We start from the raw sequence: 21,216 nt of genomic DNA, 5'->3' as shown, positions 1-21,216 counted from the left end.
GGCACTCAGCATCCAGATGAGCACCCTTGCTGGCCAGGCTCTGGGCTCCTTCCCACCACCAGGCACTGCCTTAGAGGCTCCCAGGAGGGCAGACCAGCCCTGGAGTCTTTGAGAGAACGCCGGGATCTGGAGTCCCACTGATTGGAGAGGAGACCCTGGGCCTTGGGGCTCTGGGCAGAGAAGAGTCTGGGGGTGAGGGGTGTCACCCGGGGGCCACGCTCACCTTGTCATCACAGCGACTGGCCGCCACGCAGTTCTGGACATAGGCCATGAGGGAGTCAATGAGCCCCGTGTAGTTTCGCATGGTCTGGCGGCCCGCATCCGCGGAGCTCAGGTTCCTGGAGGGGGCGGGCGGCCAGGTGGGAGAAAGGGAAGGAGGGAAGGAGGGATGAGGGAGGAAGCGGGGAGGGGAGATGCAGGGAGCAAGGGAAGGGAGAAGGGGGGGTTGGGGCACAGGGAGAGCAGATGCAGAGGAAGGAGCCAGGGGGAGGGGGCGGAGGATGGAGGATGTGGTGGGATGGGGAGGGGGTGGGGGGAGGAGGGGACAGGGAGGAAGGAGGAGGGAAACGAGGAGGAAGGGAGGAAAGAAACACCTTTCAGGCTATTCTGCCCAGGCCTGGCTCAGGCTGGGATGGGGTCTCGGGTCTCGTTTGAACTTGGTGCTTGTCATCCTTCTCTGTCCCCTGGGCTCCAGGCTGGAACTTGTTTTTTTTTTTTAATTTATATTTTATGTATTTATTTATGTATGTATTTATTTATTTTGCTTTTTAGGGCCACACCCAAGGCAGATGGAAGTTCCCGGGCTAGGGGGTCAAATCAGAGCTACAGCGGCCAGTCTATACCACAGCCACGGCAATGCGGGATCCCAGCCGTGTCTGTGCCTACACCACAGCTCACGGCAACTCCAGACCTTTAACCCACTGAGCGAGGCCAGGGATCGAACGCGAAACCTCATGGTTCCTGGTCAGATTAGCTTCCACCGCGCCACGACGGTGACTTTTATGCGTCATGGCTCTGGTGCTGCTGAAGCCAAGGGTATGCACCCTGCCCTCGTAGCACTTAGGGAAGGGAGCTCGGCTGGCCAGTGTGCCCCTGGGGGCAGCAGAATCTCTGTGGGGTGCTGGGGGGTGACCAGAGCTGAGGCGATGCCCCTCCCGGCGGAAGCCGTGTCCTGCCCCCAGCAGCGCTCTTCCCAGAGCAGTCTGGGCCCTCTGCCTGGTGCAGGGGGAGTAGCTCCCGCCACCCGTAAGTCCCCCATGACCCTGGCTTTGCATGTCCCCAGCCTCTCTACTCCCTGGAGGCTGCTGCCCAAGGCAGGCAGGGAGGAGCCCAGGCCAACTGCACCTCGGTCTTTGGGCTTCTGGGAGTGGGGAGGAGGACAAAGCCCCTTATAGCAGGTGAGACCCCAGGGGGATTTGCTCCACGGCTCCGCCTCCAGGCCTGCCTGTCCCCCAGCTTGTAAACCCCCTCCAAGAGGGAGCACACCCAGGTCCCTCCGCCAGCAGCCCCCAGGGCCCTTGCTACACCCTGGGGCAGAACTCAGGAGACTTTGGGCAAAGCGGTGCCATCTCCATGCCAAGAAATATGAAAGCGGATAGTGGCATCACAGCCTGGAAGCGACCCCTGGGGAGCCAGCCAGTGGGCTTTTTTTTTTTTTTTTGCTTTTTAGGGCTGCACCTGCAGCATATGGAGGTTCCCAGGCTAGGGGTTGAATCAGACCTGCAGCTTCAGGCCTCCACCATAGCCACAGCAACGCGGGATCCTCAACCCACTTAAGCAAGGCCAGGGATGGAACCCCTCATGGGGTTCAAAACCTGCTGAGCCACAATGGGAATGCCCTTTTAAATTTTTTATTTAGTTTTCAGTGGATTTTTATCTAAAAGGACACTCTTCCAGACTGCCCAAGAAAGGCCTACCCGTGAGTGGAGGAGGGGGACACCTGAGCCAGCTCTTGGATCTTCAGATCCAGGGGCACCTCTGCTCTGCACCCACGCTTGTCTCAAGGAGGTCGCGAGATCTTGAGTCGAATCCAAGGAGGTTGGGGCCGTGCCCCAAGTCGGTGGGGAGTCGAGGCGCTGTTACCCTCCCCCGCTGGCGCCCTCCACCCTCACCTCAAGCAGCCTGTCGCGTTGAAGAAGACCTCGGGGTCCACGGTGTCCCGGGACAGGTTGCTGTTGCCGTCACACCAGCCGGAGAAGGGGATGATGACTCGGTTGGCCAGGACCGGCAGGGCTTCTGCGATCAGCTCCTCCTTGAGCTCATCCGTGGAGGACAGGTTCCACAGCAGCCCTGGGGTGGGCACCACCGGCTCAGGAAGGCCCCACCCCCGGGGCCACCGCACCCCCAAACAGCACATCCTGGACCAGCCTCAGCTACCCAGTCAGCTGTCTGATGGTCTCAGGAGCCACCACCCCACGTCTCCACAAGCCAGCGGGTTCTTGGGGACAGAACAGCTAGAATTCTCTATGCGGGTCAGAGTGACACGCATTTGGAAGTGGATCAATAACATCTGATGGATCAGTGTTTTCTGATAGAAATGCCAGCACTCGGGATCAGCTCCTGTTCTCTGCCTGCCACCAAAAGTCATCCCCTAAAATTGCGACTCGGTACGTGCTCTCACCCTCCTGTCCAGTTCCAGGCCCCTGTGTCCCCATCCTGAGTGCTCGTCAGCTCCTGCTCTGGACACAGCTAGCTGCTTAGGACCTGTGAGCTCTGCCCTCTTCCCCTGGCCTGCACTCCTCGGGGTCTGCTGACGGGATCCTGCCTGATGACCAGCCTCCCGCCTACCCTCTCCCTCAGAGAGACCGGGATCCCACACACGTCGATAGATGGATGATGGCTGGAGGGACAGGACGGGGCCACCGACGGGGATACCACTTATCTGCAGTCCCATGGGGGTCCCGGGATGTCCGCCCGAGGCCGACCCTGCACGATGTGCCCTGGCCCCCTGCCCCTCCCCGTCCTGGGCCTGTCCTGCCCCACCCACTCCGGGGCTGGGTACCCACCAGTCAGCTGCTTCTGGATCTCTGTGCTCCTGGTTCTCCCCAGGAGGCTGACGGCCTCGCGGATGCCGTTCTGCCGGCGCGTCTCCAGCTTGTTGGTGGTGCTGCGGAACACCAGGTTGCGCAGGGCCCCGGCCGCAGCCTGCTGCACGTTCTGGTTGGGGCTGCGCAGGAGTTCCACCAGCTTGCAGATGCCCCCCAGCTGGTACACCTGCGGGACGGGTGCCGGACAGGGAGGTGAGACCGAGCCGGCCACACTCCACTCAAGGCAGCTTTGCTCGGACAGAAGTGGTCCCTTCAGTTCCCAAACGCCCAGGACAACCCACAAATGTGCAAGCAGTGTGGAGGAACGGTCACCAGCCAGACCAGGGGCCAGGCAGGATTCAGATGCCAGTGCCCTGCATCCCAGCCAGCCAGAACCCCTCGGTGCCCTCCTCCTGGCCCTGCAGTCCTGCCGGGGAGTCTGGGGGTGAGGACCAGATGGGCACACACATAGAAATATGCTCCAGGGTCCTAGGGAGGGCAGGCATGGGGGGAGCCTGATGTGGGGGGAGCCTGATGCAGACGGACCCTGAAACTCACATCATACCCTCAGGCCGAGCCTCCAGGTGCCCCACCAGTCACGCCTGGGAGGGAGGTACCCTGGCAGACACACTTGGGAGGCAGACAAGCCCTGCTCCCAACCAGAGATGAGAGAGGATGATGACATGGAGAGACAGACGGAGAGACGGAGACAGGCAGAGACACAGAGACAGAGACACAGAGACAGAGAGACAGATGGAAATAAAGACACAGAGACAGAGAAAGGCAGAGGCAGAGATAGACAGAGACAGACAGAAATACACAGAGACAGACAGAAATACACAGAGACAGCCGGAGGCAGAGAGAAAGAGACAGAGACAGAGACAGATAGAGACAGAGATAGAGGCAGAGACAAGGGTATGGAGGAAATTGAAGGGGAGGAAGTCGTGCCAGTTCCTTAGGGGACTTCGAGAAGGGGCTCGTGTCAAACCCATGACTGTCACTCAAGCGTCTCTTCCATGAATGATGGAGGAAGCGCAGCTGATGGACGTCTCCCCAAGTGGGGCTCTGATCCCCTCAGAGGATAAGATGCCCGCTCTGGTCTCGAGCACTGCTGGGCACACACCTGCCATGGGCAGCGGGGGTAGAAGGAGCCAATCGCAAGTGTCCCCAGCAGCTCCAAGTGCCAGGCCAGGCTGCCCCGCCGGGCGCAGGGCAGGAGGGGTGCCAAGGCTTACCTGCTGCTTGGCAGACTCGTCCTGGAAGCAGGTGTGCTGGATGTAGTAGGCACCAATGGCCTGGCACTTCTCATCCTGCGAGCTCAGGTACTGCACGGCCTTGGGGATGGTCAGCCCGCTGCACTCAATATCCTCACTGCAGATCCTGCCGGGCGGGCGTGCGGGAGGGTTACAGGGCCTCCCAGGAGCCAGAGTGCGGGGCCTCGGAACCCCATTGCATGCCCGAGCCGCCTGGCCTTGGCCGGCCCTCTGCCAGCCAGAACCGGGCAGCCCCTGGCCCATCTGTGGACGGCCCCTCCAGGGAGGGAGAAGACTCTCCCCACGCTGAACACCTGCTGGGATGAGGCCCTGTCATGGGCTCAGTGACATGTCCGAGTGGGCAAGTTACCTCCACCCTGAGCAAAAACTCTGCCCTATTCCTGAGGGAAAGCTCCCCACCCACCCCACCATCTCGCATGTCTGTGCCTGGAAAATGGAAGAGAATGGCTGCAAGCCTGTCCCTCTACCCATGTCCATCGTCTACCCATCCTCCTGCCATCTATCCATCATCACTCCCTCCCTCCATCATTCATCCACATCCACCCCTCCATCCACTCACCATCTATCCATCATCTCTCCTTCTGTCCTTCCTCCCTCCATCTGCCTATCCATGTCCACCATCTATCCAACCATCCACCATCCATCTTCACTCTCTCCCTCCTTCCATGCATGCATTCACCCATCTTCCCTCCATCCATTCATCCATCCTTCATCACCCATCCATGCATCCATCCAACAACCATCTTCCCTCCCTCCATCCTGCCTTCATCTATCCATCCCTCCATCCATCACCCATCCATGCGTCTATGAATCCATTCATCCATGTAGCCATCCACACATCCATCTTCCACCCATCCACCATCTTCCCTCCCTCCCTCCTGCTTTCCTCCATCCATCTCTCATCCATCCCTCCCTCCTTCCCTTCCTCCCTCCCTCCATCCATCACCCATCCATGCATCCATCCTCCATCCATCCAACAACCATCTTCCCTCCCTCCACTCTACTTCCATCCATCCATCCATCCTCCATCACCCATCCATCCTCCATCCGCCATCCATCCATCACCCATCCATGCATCCATCCTCCATCCATCCAACAACCATCTTCCTTCCCTCCACTCTACTTCCATCCATGCATCCATCCATCCTCCATCACCCATCCATCCATCCTCCATCACCAATCCATCCATCCATCCTCCATCAGCCATCCATGCATCCATCCTTCATCCATCCAAAAACCATCTTCCCTCCCTCTTTCCTGCCTCCATCTATCTATCCATCACTTCATCTATCCAACCATCCATCACCCATCCATGCCTCTATGAATCCATTCATCCATGTATCCATCCACACATCCATCCTCCATCCATCAACCATCTTCCCTCCCTCCCACCTTCCTCCATCCATCTCTCATCCGTCCCTCCCTCCTTCCCTCCCTCCCTCCATCCATCATCTATCCATCCATCCATCACCCATCCATGCGTCTACGAATCCATTCATCCATGTATCCATCCACGCATCCATTCTCCATCTGTCAACCATCTTCCCTCCCTCCCGCCTTCCTCCATCCATCTCTCATCCCTCCCTCCCTCCCTCCCTCCCTCCATCCATCCATCCATCCATCCATCTGCTGTCGCCTCCCTCCATTTCCAAGTCTAGCTTCTAACTCAAAAGTTCTCACACCTACTCATTCCATCCTCATGGCCATTACCTTCCTTCTGACCATGATCACTCTTGCTGGAGCTACAGCAGGAGACCCCCACCACTGGCTCTCTGCAGATTAGCGCCCCTAAAACCCACTCGCTGTGTCGTCCCCATCGGCAGCTTCTCCATACTGTAAGTTCAAGTTCAGACTGCTTAAGCTGATATCCAAAGGCATGTGTTAGATCAAACCACATGAAGTGGCTGATAACCAACCTTTTTTGAGCCACAGAACAAGAACGACCATGTTGTAACCCAAGAGTCTGGCTCTGCCGTGTCCTGCGCACTCCCAGCCCTAACTTGGGTCTGCCCCAGCAAGACTGTGCTCTTCTCTGCGCCCTGACCAGGGCTCAGGTGCAGCGTCCTTCCCCTCACCTGGCCCCAGGGGACCCCCTCAAGCCCCACTGCTGCGAACCTTACATTGGAAAGGAAGCCTCTCTTCCCAGAGCCCATCTGGCTCCCGTGGCGCTGACTGTGGGTGGCCTCCCCAGCTGTCTGTGACCTGGGTCCCAGAGACAGCAGGGCAGCCCCTTCTTGGCCCCCAACTCTGCCCCCTAGAAATCCATTTTCGGAGGGAGCTGCTCCTCATCTGTACCAGCCTCAAGCCTTTCCATGGCAGGTACCCAGCTCCACTTCTGGATCAGTGACCCACGGGGCAAACCTTGCTCTCCCACCAGCAGCATCCCGCCTGCACCAAGACACCGTTGCCCAGCAACTGCCAGTCAGTCGTCATCTCCAAAAGGCCTGTCACTTATCCCTTCTGGGGCTCACCTGGCCCTGCCCTCTGGGCTGCTGGTGTGGGGCAATAGCCAGGGCCAGATGCTGCCCCAGTCAGTGTCCGAGGGACAGGGGAGCTTTCTAAGTCCTTGTCCAGCGCATCCTAAATGCACCTCACAGCCTTCAGGGAGCTGCGCGAGGTCAGCTTTGTAACAATTCTGTGAGTTAGCGGGATAGAGTGGTGTGGGGGCGGGGGGAGCACAGGCTCCAGCATCAGCTGCGTGGCCTCAGGCAAGCAGCCTACTGTCTCTGTGCCTGTTTCGCCTCAGGTTCTAGCCTGGAAGGCTCTGAGGGCTAGGGATGAAGCCTGCAAGGCTCTGGGCTCCGTGGACAGTGGTTAATCCTGCAGCTGCAGGAAAGCCCTGGGCCCTTCTGCTGGTGGTTGTCTCCCTGCTAGGACCACAGACCCTGGAGCGTGGTACATGTTCCATGACTGTCAGTGAAATGACCAAAGGACCACTGGGAGGTGACAGAGGACAGCTCCAACGATCATGAGGCCCCACAACACCCCCCCCCAACCCCGAGACACCATGACCATCTCCAAGCCACCCTGTCTGTGCCCACCCCCTCTGCTGTCTGTGGCTCTCTCCAGGACCCCTGCTTCATCTCCTGCATCCCCACGTCTGGCACTAGGTCCTGCCAGTTCTGTCTTTGTCCTGTAAGACGGCCCCGGCCCCTCTCCCGTGGTCGACCCCAGGGCACATGCGTTTGCTTTTCCAGAACATGGGTAAAGCCTCACCTACCCAAGCTCAGAGATTCTCAAACTCGGGGCAGAGTTGCGTGGCCCTCCCAGGTCTGGGCGGGGCCTGACAACGAGCCTTTCTCATGAGTTCCCACTGAGGCTAAGGCTGCTGGTCAGTCAGAGGAACACCCTTTGAGAACCCCGTGCCCAGCCGGCCTCACTCTCCTCCCTCCGTTCATTACCGGTGACCTTTAGAGCCACAACACTCGACCTGCGGGTTCAGTGTCAGGGTTCTGGGTCCCTCCCACCCCCCCCCACCAAGAACTCCCACAGCGCCCTGATGCCCCCAGCTGAGTGGCACTCACTTGGAGCTGGCCCTCGAGTGGCTGAAGGACAGGTCCTTGCTGCAGGAGGGCGGGCACACCGGGTACTTCTTGACGGCCTTCTGGCCGCTGCAGGTGCTGTAGAAGCTGTAGCGGTTCTGGGTGGTCTTGTGGCCCTTGCTGCTCAGCGTGCCCTTGCGCAGGGTGCCCCGGGGATCGCAGTAGAGGTCGGGCTCGCTGCGGCTGGCTTTGATCTTCTGCATGAAGCAGATGTCGCTGCCCGCGCCCGGGGCATGGCAGCCACTGCGGGGGTAGTGCCGGCCCCAGCTCTCCATCTGGCTGTAGGAGCTGAAGCGCCTGTTGTCCGCCTCCCGCTTGAGGGTCCCGTTGTAGATCTGGCCAGAGAAGGGGAGAGGCTCACCGAGTGTCCGACCTGGGATCCTGGCTCCCGCGCCCCCGATGAGGCTCCTAGAGGCCCGGGAGGGCCCCTTGGCCATCAGCTCATAAACTGCTTTTCAAATCACTGGTTGTGACCCACGATAGATTGTGAAATCAATTTAGCAGACTAGGGCCGTTCTTTTTTTTTTTTTCTTTTTTAAATAGGATTGAATAATAGACACTGAAATAAAAACTAGAGAGTGCAGTGCAGGGACAGAGGACACGGCTGTTATGTCGAATGTACTTCTAGCTGTGAGCTGTACTCTGAACAGTGTGACACTGATGGGTCCCAGCAGGTTCTGATCCAGGAGCGGAGGCCCAGGGAGGAGATGGGAAGGGCAGCAGCGGGACGTGACCCCGGTCCCCTGGTCCCTTGCCCTGCCCCCTGTACCCTTGCCGGACACCTGAGCTCCTGATCGCCTGGGGCCCTTAGACTCAGCGTGGGAGAGCACTGTCCACTGTCACCTCTCTCTGACCCCCTCTGGCAGCCTCCTCTCTGCCAGGGCAAGAAGCAAATGGCAACAGCCACTGGAAGGCGACCCTAAGGGCCAAAGGGGGGGTCCTGCTCCCTGGGCCTTCTGCACACCCTGTCAGGAGGGCAGTGGGGGAGAGGCTGGCTGGGCTCGATCCTGCAGGAACGCTTATAACAGGAATGTGCACCCGGGCTGTGGGAGCCCAGTTGGGGGGTTGGGCACCCTGGGAAGAGGCTCACTGGAAGGGAAGCCAAGCTGTCTAAGGAGCTTTCCCAGGAGCTCCTGGGCGCCGGGTCTGCCTGCTCTGACTTGTCCCAAGACCAGAGGCTCAACACACAGCCTGAGAAAATGTCTCCACAGGTGCTGACTTGGGCTCAGCTTTGCTGGGATGAGCTGGGGCAAATGTCCAGCAGCCAGAGTCTGCCTGCTCCACCCCAGAGAGAGGGAGAAAGAGCGAGAGCGAGAGCGAGAGAGAGAGAGAGAGAGAGAGAGAGAATGTGCGTGTGTGTGTGTCCACGCATGGGACGGTGGTCAGGCAGCCAGGTAATTCCCCCCCACCCCCTCCAGATCCAGCCTTCAGGGCAGGAGAGGCCTCTCCTCTCTGCAGGGAGAGCACCTGTGGGTCCAGCTCCCGTCAGCAGGGAATCCAGAACTCAGAGGCCACCCCTACTAACCTTGGCAGTGGCGCTCTGGTCAACTCCACCCATACCTGCAGCTGTGTACTCAGGAAGGAGCGGCTGGCCATCTGCCCCAAACTGGGTCAAACCAGCCAAGCCCCACAGGAAACTGGTGTGTGGGCTGGGGGACAAGGAGAGGCTGAGGTCAGAGGATAGGGCCACATCTGAGCGCCCACAGTAGACACCCGCATATCCCAGGAAAGGTGCATGGGGGCCTCCAGGCTGCGGGCCGTGGCCATACCCCCACCCCTACTGTCTGGAATAAGGGGGACAGAGCCCTTGGAGAGAAGGCTGAGCCTTAAATGAAAGGAGCAGAGAATACCCTTGTTTCAGTAAATGACACGCCTGGGCGTCACCTAGACCCCCCATGGAGTCCAAACGCTCCCCTGGCACAAACCCGGCGCAAATGCAGTCCAGCAGCTGAAGCTCAGGGTTTGCTGCCTGTGCTGGAAGGAGCAGCGGGTGCCCCACCAAGTCCTGGGGAGAGGGCTGCCCACAGCGAGGGTGACAGCTGCACCGCAGGGGCAGATGTCAGGGGCGGAGGTGGGGCGGGGGTGGAGTGGTCCTGTGGGGCCACACCCCGGTGTTATCATCTGACCCAGCTCGTGTCGGGGGCCTCAGGCGGGCTGGCTGTCCGGGGATGGCTGTGGGCAGCTGTGGACTACGCTCCCACCATCAGGCCTCTGCTGTCACCTGACAGTGGGACGAAGCCTCGTCTCTGCCTGGCCAGGGCTCCTCAGGTGCCCCAGAGGGCCTGGCCTCCCCTCCCAGACCTGCTATCCCATGGGAATGTCAGGGCGTCTCAGGCTCAGGGCGCTGAGGCTTCTGCAGCCCCAAATGCAGACTCTGGAGCCAGATGGCTTAGGTTGAGCTTTGGCCACATCAACTGCCCGAGGGGTGGCTTTGGGCACGCGTGCCTCACTTTTGACCTCTGTAAAGGGGCATCGAGTAGCTCCGAGTACATGGCTGTTGAAAGAACTCAGTGTGGAATGTTTGGGAGGCACTTATCACCGCGCAGGATGGAATTGCTCGTCTAGGGGACCATCGGGTCCCTCTGATGCTCAGACTGGGGACAGGCCGGCTGCCTCTGGGACTTGCCTGCCGAAGAAGCTTCCAGGTTGGCACACGAAGGGGTGGACTGGGCAGCCAGACAGCCCTGGGAAAGGGGTGCATGCCTGGCTGCTCCCGTCCCAGGGCCACACATCAGGCTCCAGGGGTTTTGGAAAAGCAGAGGCGCCTGGTCCACGCATGTGGGCAGCCAGCGTCAAGCTGGCCTCAGGATGAAAGGGGGCGCTTTTTCCCGCATGGGTGCTGTCGGCTCTCAGGCAGGACAATTCCTCATTGCACAGGATGCCCCAAGCGCTGTGGATGTTTGGTGCCCCAGCCCCCAGGCTCTCAACATCAGTAACACCCCACAGCTATTGTGATCAGTGAGGATACCCCATACTTTTCCAAACACTGCCTTGTGGGTCCTGAGCAGCCGCCAGCCTGGATGGGGAGCAGGGCAGCACGTGGCTCAAGTGACTCACGTGTCCACAGTGGGCAGGAGGGCTGTGCTGGCCAGGCCAGGTCTCCCGGGCCTACGCCCACACAGACACACACACGCAGACACGTACAGACAGACACACAGACACACACACACACACACATACACACAAGCCCTGCTGTCTGGTTATCTCACTTCCTTGGGCAACTCCAGCCCCAGGTGGGATGGTCCATGGCTCAGAACATTCCAGAAGCTACGAACTTGATTTCCTGGGAGCAGAGCTGACCTCAGCCAGAGAGCAGGCTGGGCTGGGCAGCCCCAGGGAAGCCTGGGTGGTGTGTCCAGAGGGACAGGTTTCTGCCCCTGGAAGCATCTAGGCGGTTCCCTGAGCCTGGCCCTGCTCGGCTCCCTTTTCTGCTAATGACTCAGGTCTCGAAACTCACACATTTTCTCTGCCTCTTCCTTTGAACTGTGGCATTTTGCCCTGCTCAGTGTCCCCCGGCCCCTCAACATAACACCTCTTCCTGCTCCTCCTCAATCAGGAAGTTCTCAGAGGTCAACCCTTGTCACCTGCAGGCAAGGACGCTACAGGGTGACCAGACCAAGGCAAAGCAACACCAGCCCGAGGTCCAGGGCCTCGAAGAACTGGACCCACTTGGCTCCTGGCAAGCCCCCTGGGTCCCCAGCGGCCAGGTGCGGGCTGGGCAGGTAGAGATGAAAGGTGTCTGTGTCCCACCTCCGAGCCCATTTTGAAACCCAGCTTCTGCCTGGCAGGTGGGGCCGGCCAGACCGGCTCTGGGCGGGATGCACCCTGCCCCTCCCTGCCCGGGCGCGCGCCCAGCCCGTCGGTAGTGTCATCTCCAACGCCCTCCCATGAGAGTGAGTCCACGGGCCATTTCACGGGGTCCTCGGGTCTGGTGGGCTGGTGAGGGGTCTCCTGAGAAAGGGCCTGGAGTGGAGATGCCTTGGGATGGAGCTCAGTTCCATTCGCTTTGTGTCCGCCATTCCCACTCGGCGCCAGTCAGGGCCCCCAGATAGTGGGCAGACTGCAACCCTCTGTCCTCCTGGAAATGCGGTCAGGATGACATCATGTGCTGGTCGCAGGTGACAGGGCCTTCCCACGCGGCCTCTTGGCTCCTCCACCGTCCCTGGGGGTCTGGAGGGCACAGGTCCCCTCCCAGCAAGGGCTCCCTTGGGGATGGGACCTGGGGCCCAGGGCATGGGGAGCGGCTGCTTATTCCGCAGTCTGTGTCAGCCTGAGTCACCACAGGGGGCCCGGGAGGGGTGGGGGTGGGGGAAGTGCCGGGCCCTGCCCCCTCCTGGGAACTGCTCTCCCTCTGTGGCTAGGAGAGGGTCCCACCCTGGGCCGGCACGCCCTTCTCTCCCTGGCACACAGTTTTGTGCAGAGTGTGGGGGACAGAAGAGCCCCGGGGCCTGGAGGCAGCTCTGGTGGGTGTGCCTCCTGTGAGCCCCTCGGGTAAGGAGATGGCCCCGAGGTTCTGTCACCTGCGCCCAGGGAACAGTCTGTGAACTGAAGGACAAGGCTGATGGGTGACTAGCTCCCAGGCTCCGAGGCAACACTCCCTGCTGCCACCATCCCCAGATAGAAATCTGAAACAGCCTGATCCTAGGAGCCTTTTTTAATCACCTGGATTCTTTTTTTTACAACTGCACCTGAGGCATATGGAGGTTCCCAGGCTAGGGGTAGAATCAGAGCTGCAGCTGCCGGCCTATACCACAGCCACAGCCACGCCAGATCTGAGCCAAATCTGTGACCTACACCACAGCTCATGGCAATGCTGGATCCTTAACCCAATGAGCAAGGCCGGGGATTGAGAGTCTTCATGGATATTAGTAGGGTTCTTAACCTGCTGAACCACAGTGGGAACTCCCTCACCTAGATTTTTTTTAAATGTGAAAAAAAAAAAAAGAAAGAAAGTTCTGATGTCCCCTCTGGGAGCTGAGATTTGACCAGAGACCTGATGAAGAGGGCTGTGTCCCTTATAAGCCTGGAAGGTGGGGACAGAGTGCACAGCCACCAGGGCAGAAGTAAGACATGTTTTCTGAAGTATCTACAGTGATGCCCAAGTGGAAAAGAGCCTGGAACAGTCCAGGCTGTAGCCCTCGGGTCTTTTACTGGTGCCGCTCTCCAGGGAGGTCATGATTCCGGGGAAAGAAGCACCTCTGCCCTCTTTGGCTCAGGCCAGCAGGAGGGCCAGGTCCCCTGCTGCTGCTGCTGCTGCTGCTGCTGCTGCTGCTGTGCACCCAGCACCTGGCCAAGAACTGGCCGCCAAGACATGTTATGTCCGAAAGACAATGGTGCCAGCTCCAGGACCCAGCTCCAGCTCCCAACTCCAGCACCTAGCTCCCAGCTCCAGGACCCAGATCAAGTTCCCAGATCCCAGCTCCTGCACCAGTACCAGCTTTAGCTCTAGGATGCAGCTCCCAGGTCTGCCTGCTCCCTGCTTCATTGCTAAACTGTGGGAGAAACTGGATTTTCTGAAAATCTGTGCTTGGATCTCTCCCCCAACACATCTGAGACAAGGCTTTTCTCCACTCCCGACCTCTCGGGATGGGTTTGGAGCTCGAGGACCCCAGAATTCACACACACAGACGTCTCTGATTCACTCTGGGAAGGACCCCCTGGCAGGTGTCTGCTGCTTCAGAAGCAGCTCTCAACAGGCCCAAGAAGCAACGGGCCACCTCTCTTGTGGGCTCAGATGAGTCCCAGGCACCTTCCTTCTGCTCTCCAGGAGCCCCATGTTCTGTGGTTGCTTTCAAATCCACTTCCGGCTTTTGAACCAAGACCAACCCCTTTGTCCCAGTGATGGTTCATCCCGGGGAGGGAAAAGCATGGTCCCTTCCAAGGTCCCAATGTGAAATAATTCCTGGAGCCTCAGATGAAGTGTCGGCTTTCTGGGAGAGCATACCTGAGGGTCAGGTACCCCCACTCTGTGCGGGGAGCCTGGTGGGGCTCCCTGGCCCCCTGACCTGCCCCCTGTGCACTGAGCCGGGAGGTGCTCCCCAGCCCTAAGAGGAGAAGGGCCAGAGGCTACAGGTGCTTCCTTGGCCCCCAAAAGAGCTCCTTGGAGACTCCTTGCTGAAGGAGCCACTTCCGCTGAGGACACAGCCAAGAATTTCACAGGAGGGGAGGGAGGGCTGGCTGGACTGTCCAGGGCTTACTGACAGAATCCCCTTTGGAAGATAAGCTTGTGTGTGTGTGCATGGACATATGCACACCTGTCTACACGCACACTCCACGTGCACACCTGCCTGTGGGTCTGTGCACGGATGTATGCACACCTGCCTACATGCACACTCCATGTGCACACCTGACTGGGCTTGTGCACCCACGTGTGCACACCTGCCTACACACACACTCCATGTGCACACCTGCCTGTGGGCTTGTGCACCCACGTATGCGCATCTGAATACATACACACTCCATGGGCACACCTGCCTATGGGCTTATGCACCCATGTATGCACACCTGCTGTGTGGGAAACACATCACTTTGCCTGGGGTGGATTCAGGTGGGGAAGGTCTTTGGAAGGGCCTTGAACTTACCCTAAGAACACCACAGCAGGCCTGGCACTGGACAGTTTGCAAAGAGCTTCCCCAGTCACCCTCTTGCTGGAGCCTCACAGCACCCGGTCTCCCAGCCAATGAGGTGCCGGCGCAGACGGAGCGTCCACGTTCTCTTGGAGAGCATCTCTTAAGCTTGGAGGACCTGAGGCTGGGCCGAGGTCATGCAGCTAAGACAGTGTAGACCCTGAACTAGGACTCAGGCCTCCAACCTCTCTCGGTGTCCACCCTCCAGCACTCGGCCATGAGTCAGGGGATGCGAGCGAAATCTATAAGGCCAAGAGCCTCTGCAGGCCCCAACACCTCTGGCTACTTGCTGGCCCTGACTGCTAGAAGCTCCCTCTCCAAGCCCCAGACTCAGGCGGTACCTGCCCCCCACCCTCTGCCTGGCGGTAGGAAGTCCCAGGAGATGTTTAGGAAAAGTGTGGCTGCTTCACTGTGTGACAGACATGTGACAAGGCTCTGGCACCCACAGAGCCGGGCTGGAAGGCCCCGTCCTACAGGATGCCTGTGGGCATGGTGGCCCTGTGATCACAGCAAGTGGCTGTCCTGGCCAGGGTGGTGAGAGGGAGGGCATGGAGAAGGGGGCCCTGCAGCCCTGGAGCCGCACCTGCCCAACCACACACACTGGGCTGAGAAGTCAGGACGACACGTCCAGATGGGTGACTGGGGCCGAGCCGGAGTCTCCTGGAATTAGCCAGGTTTTGTTGAGCTTCTCGGGCTCTTGAAGCTGGGCCATCTCGCTCCCAGCCTTGGGCCAGCCTCGGGCCGGCCTTGGGAGGAGCAGGGCCTGCCCTGAGCCCCCCAGGCCCTCCAGGCTCCCTGCCCAGCTCTTCCTGCAGATCCTGTCCAGGAGCAAAGCAGCCACATAGAGCTGGGCAGCCAGCAGACCCTCGGTCAGCACAGAGGGCCTCAGACCTTGGCAGAAACCACAAGAATGCTCCACTCAGAAAGGCCTTCGCTGGGAGTTCCCCTCATGGCTCAGCGGAAACGAATCTGACTAGCATTCACGGGGATGCAGGTTCGATCCCTGGCCTCGTTCAGTGGGTTAAGGATCCGGCGTTGCCATGAGCTGTGGTGTAGGTTGGCAGCTACAACTCTGATTTGACCCCTAGCCTGGGAAGCTCCATATGTCAAGGGTATGGCCCTAAAAGACAAAAATTAAAAAAGGTCTCTGCTGGGCAAGGGGTGGGGAGGCAAGGGGGTACCCTGGTCCATTTTCTCCTCGGCCCTCAGCAACTCCTGACCCACTGGACCAGCTTTGGGAAAACAATCCAACATGATGACCTATGACCCTGGACCACCCCCCCTTCAAGTGTGGGACATGCTCCTTCCATGGTCGTGAGGTGACTTTAGGGCATGGAAGGGCATGGCGCTATCTGACGCCAAAGCTCCTAGAAAGTTCTTTCCTTTTCCACTATGCTCACCACGAGGAGAAGGTCAAGGTTGGTGCCAGGATGCTTCTTGAATACTAGTCAACCTCCCTTTTTGAGCCAAAAGGACAAAAAAGCTTTATCTCTCTGGAAATAGATAATGATGGGTTTCCATTCTTTTATTTCTTAGTGATTCTCAGGTATAGTAAGCCTTCATTTAGGCTAAAGGTCACTGTTGTGTTTTTTCAAAGTTACTGAGACATCGTTTCCTTCCAAAATAAATGCCTTGCAATTTAAAAGCAAGTCTATTAAAAATAAGTGAATAACGGTGTGATGGTTTTGTGAAAACATTGACAGCAGAGATTGGATGACACGGCGGCCCCTGCTATGACTGTGTGACAGGGGCACTGGGCAGTGGGTCCCAAGGTCAGAGTTCTAGTCCTGGGTCTTCCCTGACTGTCTGTGCAGCCTTGGGCAGTCACCTCACTTCTCTGAGCCCCAGTTTCCCTGACTAGAGGCACCTGTGACGCAGCCGCACTGCAGTCACACGCCCATCTCCCCAACCTGGCTCAGAGCAACCTCCACTGCTTCCATCCCCTTCCAGGCCCTGCGCTTGTGCAGGTGAAGGGAGGGGCTCCCTGTGGAGCCCCCGGAGCTTCTTCCCTCCCCAGCTATGTCTCTACCTCCCCCCAGCCCCCACCCCATTTGATTGTGGTTTTCAGCTGAGTCTGCTCTTCTGGGGCAGGGCGGCCTCCACAGAGACTCGCCAGAGCCCTGGGGGAGGATGCTGAGCCCCACCCGAGCGAGGGGAGGGGTTGGGAGAGGCCCCTGCATTTGTCTTGCTGAGCCAGGTTACAAAAGGATCGCTGCCACCAGGAAAGAGGCACCAGCTGACCTGCCCAAGGCTTTGCTTCGACGGCCCCCCTTCAGCACCCCCCATCACTACCACCTCCATGGGTCCTGATCCATCTTCTCTCCCAGGCTCCCAGCCCGGTTGGCTCCTTCCTGCTCTCACCCTCTACCACCCCCCCCCCCCCCCCCCCCCCCCCCCCCCCGCAACCCCGCTGCTGCTGGCTCTGCCAAGTCTACCTGTGAGGTTCCGGGCAAGCCCCTGCACTTTGCCATAGCCTGACTTCTCTGCTAATGAAATCGGAACGAGAGCCAGGTCACCTCCTGATGCCAGAAGGACTGAGACCAGGTGGGGAAGCGGAAACGAGATTACCATGCATCAACTCAAATGGGCCAGAATTCAAAGGTTCTGAGGCCTGGACTTCCTCCCCCCAAGGGCCCATCGCACTCTGATGTGGGGGGCCTGGCAGAGCCCCAGGGCGCCGTGCTCCCGCCTTCAGGGGACCAGGGCTGGTGCTGCACTGAAGGCTGGGCGGTCACCTGGTCCCACTGGCCACTTAGAGACTTGAGGCCTGGAGAGGCATAAGGACCTTGTGCTGCAAATCTTAGCTTTCCTTACATGCTCTCTTATGCGTTTCTTGTGCTAGCCAATTTTTGGTTTGTTTTTTTTTTTGGTCTTTTTAAGGCCTCACCTGAGGCATATGGAGGTTCCCAGGCTAGGGGTCTAATTGGAGCTGTAGCCCCAGCCTATACCACAGCCACAGCAATGCCAGATCCTTAACCCACTGAGCAAGGCCAGGGATCGAACCCGCAACCTCATGGTTCCTAGTCGGATTCGTTTCCGCTGCGCCACAATGGGAACTCCTGTTAGTTGTTTTTAACTACAGTCTGGGGACTTTCAACACTTGCTGGGTAAGTAGATTAATTCTCGTCAGGACTGAAAAAGGGGTGGGGGGCAAAGATGAAACTCACTCCTGGTCTTCTGGAGCAAAATAAAGACTACAATTGTCCCCGATTCTTCAAGTCTTCCCTCCAGAGTTTCAGAGGCTCTACTTTGAATCGTGTGTCAGAAGGAAGGTGGGAACAATGGCCACTCCCGAGGGAGCCTCCTCCTTAGGGGTGACACGGATCAGACATGACCAGTGGAGACTCGCAGATGGATTAGAGACAAAGGCAGATGTACCCCAAGCTCTGACCCCTCCCAGGAGTGGGGAACTCCTTCCCAGGCATCAGCTGGGAGGCCGGGCGGGCTGTGTCCAGGGCTGGTCAGGCTCCCTGCTGCCACCAGCTGTACAGCTGTGACATCTCGCCCTGAACATCGCCGCCCAATTGCCTGCCCCTCCCCCACCCAATCGCCTGCCCTTCCCCCGCAAGGGTCCACCTGCTGAGACAGGGACAGGTGACATTCTGCCCCATGTCTCCTGGGCCTGGTGCTGCTCGTGCGGCAGGAGGAAGGAGGAGCTCAGAGGTGCGCTGTGGCCTTGGGGTCCCAGAAGGGGGCTGCATGGACCCTGGAGCTGCCCCTCTCGGGGGGGCGATGCCTGTGCAGGGTGTATAATTGGAAGATGGGCCCAGGGCTACTGTCAACCCCGGCCGCAGGCCAGAGGGATCCCTCCACCGGCCCCTCTTGGCTCAGGGCATCTCCTGGTTCAGCTGCCTGCCAGGAACCCACCCTGGATACTGCCTGGCCGGCGCTTCTCCCTTCGCAAGCCCACGGTGCTGGCCTCGCTCCCTGCAGGAGGGACACCTGATCCAGAATGTCAGAGCCCAGGAGGCAGCCGCGTGGTGAAGCTGGGGCATGGCCGGGATGGTGGTCCTGGCAGAGATCCCCGGGCAGTGCTGAGCCGGTGCCCTGACTAGTGGCCCTCTGGCCTCTAGAGTCCTCCCTGGCTCACGCGAGCCTCAGCCAGGAGGAGCGACCTCTCGGAGAGGCTGTGGTCATCCCTGCGGGGAAAAAGCTCCTCCTCCTGCTCTCCGACCCCAATCAGGGACCCCCCTGGACACAGCCACCCCAGGGGACACCCCAGCGCAGGCATTGAGCTAGGTGCTGCTCCTGCAGGGCTGGGACCAGAGGCACCCGCAGCCCCACAGCCTCACCTGCCCCCCCCCCCTCAGGCACACTCTGTCCCTCAGCAGGTGGGCGGGGGCGATCCTTGTCTCTTCTTGTTGTGCAGGAGCTTGGGGCCTGTGGGACTGGGTGGGGTGAGTCACTGCTGGCAGCACACCCAGTTGGCAAGCAGGTCCATTGCTCCCTCTTGGGGCAGGAACTGCCGCATGGGACAAGGAGCCAGTGTCTCCTCATCTTTTTCTCCCCTGGACTTCAGCCAGGGAACCCAGCTGGTCTAGAAAGCTCCCTAGAGAGGGGACCAGGAGAGGGGGCCGGGTCTGGGCTGTCCAGGCAGGGGAGCTGCCAGGTAGAGTGGCTTCTGCTTCCCGGCTGGGCTGCCTTCCCTCTGGAAAGCTAAGGGGATCACGGGTCTGCCGCCTCTCCATCCGGCTGCAAGTATTAATTAACTGCTGTTTTCCTGGTGCCTGGAGTTGCCCAGATGAAAGCAGGGAGGCAGTGCTGAAGCCATTATCCACCCCAGGCCTGGGGGGCAGCCCCACCCACCCAGAAGACCACAGTGGGGCCCTGGCTATGGGTCCTGCAGCTTCTCAGAGGCCGTTCTCAAGCTGCACAGAACCCTGAAAAGTCAGGGCTGAATGCATCCTCGGCTAGGATCTAGTCCAACAGCCTTGCTCCACGGATGAGCAAAAGCCAAGACGTCAAGAGCTAAAGACCTCAGGTTCTGCCACCTGTAGCAGCCATGCTGAGACCAGAACCTGGCCTCCTACCGCTGAGGGAATGCGCCCATCCTGCACCCCAGATGGCCCTTTGGAATAAAAGCTCCCACCCCTTTCAGAGCTGGGGAAGCCGAGGCTCAGGTAGGCTAAGGACTTGCTGAGGGTCACACGGCTAGCTGAGATCCCAGGGCTGGTCCCTAGGCCACCTGCCTCTGGGAGCAGTCTGTGTTACCTAGACCAGCAAAGGCGCTCTCTTTTAAGGGCAAGGGTCCTGCCACTTTCTCTCTAGCAGCCCCCAGCCTGACATGGCCCGGGACTCTGCTCCTGTGGTCCCTGTATGCCCATGGATCACAGGGGCCAAGTTTCCATTGTGCAACCCCAGGCCTCTCTAGACAAGAGGGCCACTGGCTGTCTGTGGGCCAGGGGTGGGCAGGGCCAGGCCTCCCCGGGGTGGGGGGTGGGGGTCCCTGTCGTGATGGAATTGTCAGATACTGACTGTCACCTGAGCAAGTGTGGCTGAGAGAGAGATGTCTTAGTGACTCCCAGGTTTATGTAGAGAGATGGGGGTCAGTGACCAGGATGAAGGCAGAACTTCCCCTGGACGCTGTCCTGGGGCTTCTGGCCCCCGAGCTGGGCTGGTATAACTGAGCTTGGCGGAGGGACTTGGCGTGTGGCCCCCACCCCTACCCCAGCCAACCTCCTGCCGCACTGCAGGCTCCTCTCCCCTCCTCTGCCACTCAGCTCCGCACCTGGGCGGGATGCTCCGGTCCTGCCTGTGACCAAAGCACCTTTCACGGGCTGCCCGAGATGGGCTTCCCAGCTTGTGAATAGGAAACCCCATCAGGGCCAGAGGTGGCAGGAAGGGAGACGATGGCCTTAATCCAGAATATTCCCTGGGAGTCTGACTTGTGCACCTGCCTCAGCTTTGTCTAGGACACACCCAGGCGACAGAAGCCCATTTTCAGCTTTGGACAAAAGGGTTGTGTCTGCAGCCCCTCCCATTCCCGCCTCCTTTGGCCAGCTCTCAGCTGACCCAGGAGAATGGGTTCAAGGAACCCGGGAGAAGGACTCTTGGGGGGGCAGTCCATGCAGCCTCCATTTCCCGCCCTCCCAAGTATCTGCTGGGGTCCCCGGCCTAGGAGAGGGTGCCTGGGGAGGCTTGTTTTTACTCCAAGGAATGGGGGAGACACACACCCTGGCCTGTGTTGCCAGGTCCAGCAAATGAAAATAGGGGACACCCTGTTTAATTCGAATTTCAGATAAACAAGAAGTCACCTCTTAGGATAAATATGTCCCAGACATGACATTTCAGATAAACGAGAAGGCACCTCTTAGGATAAGTATATCCCAAACATCACATTTCAGATAAACAAGTCACCTCCTAGGGTAAGTATGTCCCAAACATGACATTTCAGATAAACAAGTCACCTCTTAGGATAACTATGTCCCAAACATGACTTTTCATTGTACCGTGCTTGGCCCCCATTCATGCCTACAGCTATGTGGCTGCAGCTTGAGACTAGGAAGGAAAAAGGGCCACTCTCCTGGGTCTTTGGTGCCAGACTGACTCCTCAAGGGCAGAGTAGGCTTGGCTGGGGGGCAGGCAGAAAGGAAGTGAAGAGATCTGGACTCCTGGGTCTTTTGCAAATCTCTGGGACATGAGGTAGCGTTAAAATATTGAGATTCAGAAAAAAAAAAAAAAAAACCATTCAAGGACCATCACCAACAAAAAATACCAATGCCTGGAGCTGTGATAGAAAACTCCACTG

General features: G+C 59.0%; 1 protein-coding gene across 1 annotated transcript in view; it reads right to left on the bottom strand.

Annotated features, from left to right (window-relative positions):
• The window catches only part of PKP1 (plakophilin 1), a 43,783-nt gene that overhangs the window by 8,753 nt on the left and 13,814 nt on the right, over positions 1-21,216 (bottom strand). The window contains exons 3-7 of the mRNA XM_047755074.1: positions 7,825-8,177; positions 4,262-4,406; positions 3,006-3,213; positions 2,112-2,289; positions 224-338 (exon numbers count right to left, since the gene is read on the bottom strand). Of these exons, the coding sequence (XP_047611030.1) occupies positions 224-338; positions 2,112-2,289; positions 3,006-3,213; positions 4,262-4,406; positions 7,825-8,177 (999 nt within the window). The remainder of the gene's footprint in view (positions 1-223; positions 339-2,111; positions 2,290-3,005; positions 3,214-4,261; positions 4,407-7,824; positions 8,178-21,216) is intronic.

This window comes from Phacochoerus africanus, chromosome 12, assembly GCF_016906955.1.
Source record: "Phacochoerus africanus isolate WHEZ1 chromosome 12, ROS_Pafr_v1, whole genome shotgun sequence".
NCBI lineage: Eukaryota > Metazoa > Chordata > Mammalia > Artiodactyla > Suidae > Phacochoerus > Phacochoerus africanus.
Note: the sequence above shows the minus strand (reverse complement) of the source record. Positions and strands in the feature narration are given on the sequence as shown.